At 55.4% G+C, this 3,505-nt stretch overlaps 1 protein-coding gene across 2 annotated transcripts in view; it reads left to right on the top strand.

Moving 5' to 3' along the window:
• ACSL1 (acyl-CoA synthetase long-chain family member 1) overlaps nt 1-1,752 on the top strand; it is a 36,370-nt gene extending 34,618 nt beyond the window's left edge. For both annotated transcript variants that reach the window (XM_015569769.1, XM_015569768.1), the window contains exon 20: nt 171-1,752. In XM_015569769.1, the coding sequence (XP_015425255.1) occupies nt 171-311 (141 nt within the window). In that variant the 3' untranslated portion in view covers nt 312-1,752. The remainder of the gene's footprint in view (nt 1-170) is intronic.
• Nucleotides 1,753-3,505: the final 1,753 nt, after the last annotated feature.

Genomic DNA, 3,505 nt, shown 5'->3' with positions numbered 1-3,505 from the left:
GGTGAGATTCTCTTCCTGGAGGTCAGGGAGCAGTCCTGACCTCTGTCCTCAGAATGCCGCCCTTCCCTTGGGGAGAGGTTGGTTGGGACCAGCATCAGGGCCTTGATCCCCTGGGGCCGACGTGCTGGGGACTGGGGTCCCACCTGCCCCTCCTCCTTGCTGATTTGCAGGTCAAGGGCCTCGCTCTCCACCCTGAACTGTTCTCTATCGAAAACGGCCTCCTGACCCCGACGATGAAGGCGAAAAGGCCAGAACTTCGGAATTATTTCAGGTCACAGATAGACGAACTGTATTCCACCATCAAGGTTTAGGGGAGGAGGAGCGCTCGGAGAAACCACATACCTCCGCCATCTCCTCCTCCCGGTGGCCTTCACGTTGGCGATTTGACTACAGAGCTTAGGGAAGGGCGCCGTGTGTGACTTGTGCGTTGGGTTCTTGTCATAGGAATATTAGCGGAAGCGGGACTCTGCCCTGAGGTCGCCGGCGTGGCAGACCACGTCCCCGTGCGGTGACACACCATTTCCAAAACGAGCCTTAACAATTGTCAAGGGAGACTCTACGTGTGCTAGGTTATTAGCGATTCCCTGGGTCCGAAGGCAGATGTGGAACTGGTCCCCCCGTTTTCCTAACCAAGGGACTCGGACTTGCTCTTTCTGAATGTCTGCTGCTTGCTGCAAACCCTGCAGCTGCCCGCTGCCCGGGAGTCTGTGCACTGGAAGGAACCTGTCCCTCACGAACAGCCTCCGGCTGGGACTGTCACGCGTGGACCAGCGATTGTTTTATCCCTGTCACCTCCCCTGCCCCCCCCCCCACGCTCACGCCCCTCGGAGGAAGGCTCTGGAACACCGGCTCTTCCTCCCGACCCTGTTGTTCCTGTTGGCGCAGAAGGTTCCCAGCGAAGCCCAGGACAGACGGACTCCGGACAGTGTCGACACTGAGTCTCAGACGCGGGCCGCTCCCGGCGCCCACGGAGCAGCGTGCTCTCGCGGCTCCTCTCCGGCCGCCCGCCCTCTGTCCCCGGGGCGGTAAGAAAACCTGCCTTACACTCGACAGTGACGAGAAGCATTTCAAGAAGGAAAGACTCACCTGGCAAGACCACGCTCAACTGTGACGCCTCAGCAACTGTCCACTCCGTCTCCCCTGCACATCCCTCCGTCTGTGACGGCCCACGGGTTTTTAATGTGGTTTTCGTATCAGAAGTTCACGTTGTGCTCCACTGGCTTTTCCCCAGAGTCAACTCTCAGGCAAGGCGTGTCTTCGAGGCGATGCGGGAGTGGATGGACGTGGGCACGAGTGGGAAGGGACGGTAATAAACTCGCTCTCCTGCCATCACGCTTCCTGGCTCCTGTGAAATGATTCGGAACAGCCAGAGTCTCGGGGTGGAAGGCCGGCACTGGCTTCCTGGGAGCCACGCCTCCCGGGACTCCTTTCGGTCAATTTGGGAAATTAGCAGCATTTCACTTCCCGCCGGCCTCTGCCACGGCACGGGAGTAGTTGTCATCATGCGCTTGAAGCGGTCGCCTCTGGGCGTGAGCATACGTGGCGCACAGCGCGGGGTTGCACTCACGTCCTCGTCGTGTGACGCTCGCAGCCTAACCCGAGCGTACGTTCCTCACTGCACAAAGCGTCAGTAACTCGTCACATGGGGTTTCGAATGTTTGCTTTAAGTGTTGGCTATTTCTATGTTTTATAAACCAAAACAGAATTTCCAAAAACAATGAAGGAAACCAAAATAAATATTTCTGCATTTCACGGGAGTGGAGCGTCTGTTTTCAGGTCGGGCGTGGCATTGGGGCAGCAGGCGTGGCCCTGGGCCCCTAGGGACGCTGCCTCCCCTGCCAGCCCGCCCTGCTCCCCGACCCCCTCCTCCCCGCCTCCTCTAACTCGTCCTGCACAGTCCGGTTGTAGCCCTGCTGGGTGTGGAGAAGGAATCCACGGAGGGAATAAGGAGCACAGGCTAGAAAAGCCCCTTTCAGAAGACGCGCTGTAGTGGGTGGCTCGGTGCTGGGCCGAATTCAGCTGTTTTAGTCAATCCGTCTGTTCTCTCCCCGGCTTAGAACTGGTCTCCGAGAGCAGCGGCCTTGCCTGTGCCCTGTCCTCTACCCTGTCCTACCCTGTCCTTCTAAAGCTTTCCCTTTCTGTTGGTGTTAATCAACCCTCAATTTCTCTTTAAAATTGTTATCTTTTTTCTTTTTTTATTGATTTCAGAGAGGAAGGGAGAGGGAGAGAGAGAGAAACACCGATGATGACAGAATCATTGGTCAGCTGCCTCCTGCACGCCCCCAACTGGGGACCGAGCCCACATCCTGGGTATGTGCCCTGACCGGGAATCAAGCCAGTGACCTCTTGGTTCATAGGTCGACGCTCAACACTGAGCCACACCACCGGGCTGTCCTCAGTTTCTTAGCCTGTTGTGTGTAAGCCGGTCTCCCCTCGGCCCCCTCCATCTTGGGTTTGCTATGATGTTTGGCTTCCTGTAAAGCGCGAGCCCCGTGCACATCTCTGCTGAGGCTCCGTGTCCCTCTGCCTGTTTCTTTCGGTGTCGAGACCCTCATCTTGTCTGTTCTCTCCCTCCTCGTCCCCTCTCTCTAGTACCTTTCCTTTTCCCTCTCTCAGTGCGAACACAGCACTTGGAAACGAGTCAGTGTTCATTAAACAAGTCTTGTTTGAACACATACCTGAATTTTTTAAACAAAATCCCTCTTTGTAATGAAGCTGATACAAACACTGGTTTTTTTAATTTTTTTAAAAAAATATACAGTAAAATACACATACTATTTACCACCTTAATCACTTTAAGTGACATTAAGTGTGTCCACACTGTTGTGCAGCCACCAGGGCATCCGTCCTCAGTGCTCCCTTCTCGCAGAACTGGAACGTCCATCCCTCCTCCCTCCTCACTCCTCCCTCCTCCCACCTAACTCCTCCCTCCTCCCACCTAACATGATACAAACACTGGTTTTTTTAATTTTTTTAAAAAAATATACAGTAAAATACACATACTATTTACCACCTTAATCACTTTAAGTGACATTAAGTGTGTCCACACTGTTGTGCAGCCACCAGGGCATCCGTCCTCAGTGCTCCCTTCTCGCAGAACTGGAACGTCCATCCCTCCTCCCTCCTCACTCCTCCCTCCTCCCACCTAACTCCTCCCTCCTCCCACCTAACACCTCCCTCCTCACTCCTCCCTCCTAACTCCTCCCTCCTCACTCCTCCCTCCTCACTCCTCCCTCCTAACTCCTCCCTCCTCCCTCCTCCTAACTCCTTCCTCCTCTCTCCTCCCTCCTCCTCACTCCCTCCCTCAGCCCTGGCGGCCCCAGGCTACTCCGTCTCCAAGACTCTGACTTCCTTCTCCAGGTGCCGCACACGAATGGGGTCCAGCCTGTGTCCTCCGGTGACTGGCTTACTTCCCTCAGCACAGCGTCCTCAAGGTCCCTCTGTGTTGTAGGAGGTGCCAGCCTTTGCTTTCAAGAGGCTGAATGATATCCCACTGTGTGGATGC

This window comes from Myotis davidii, unplaced genomic scaffold (assembly GCF_000327345.1).
Source record: "Myotis davidii unplaced genomic scaffold, ASM32734v1 scaffold184, whole genome shotgun sequence".
NCBI classification, from domain to species: Eukaryota; Metazoa; Chordata; class Mammalia; order Chiroptera; family Vespertilionidae; genus Myotis; species Myotis davidii.
Note: the sequence above shows the minus strand (reverse complement) of the source record. Positions and strands in the feature narration are given on the sequence as shown.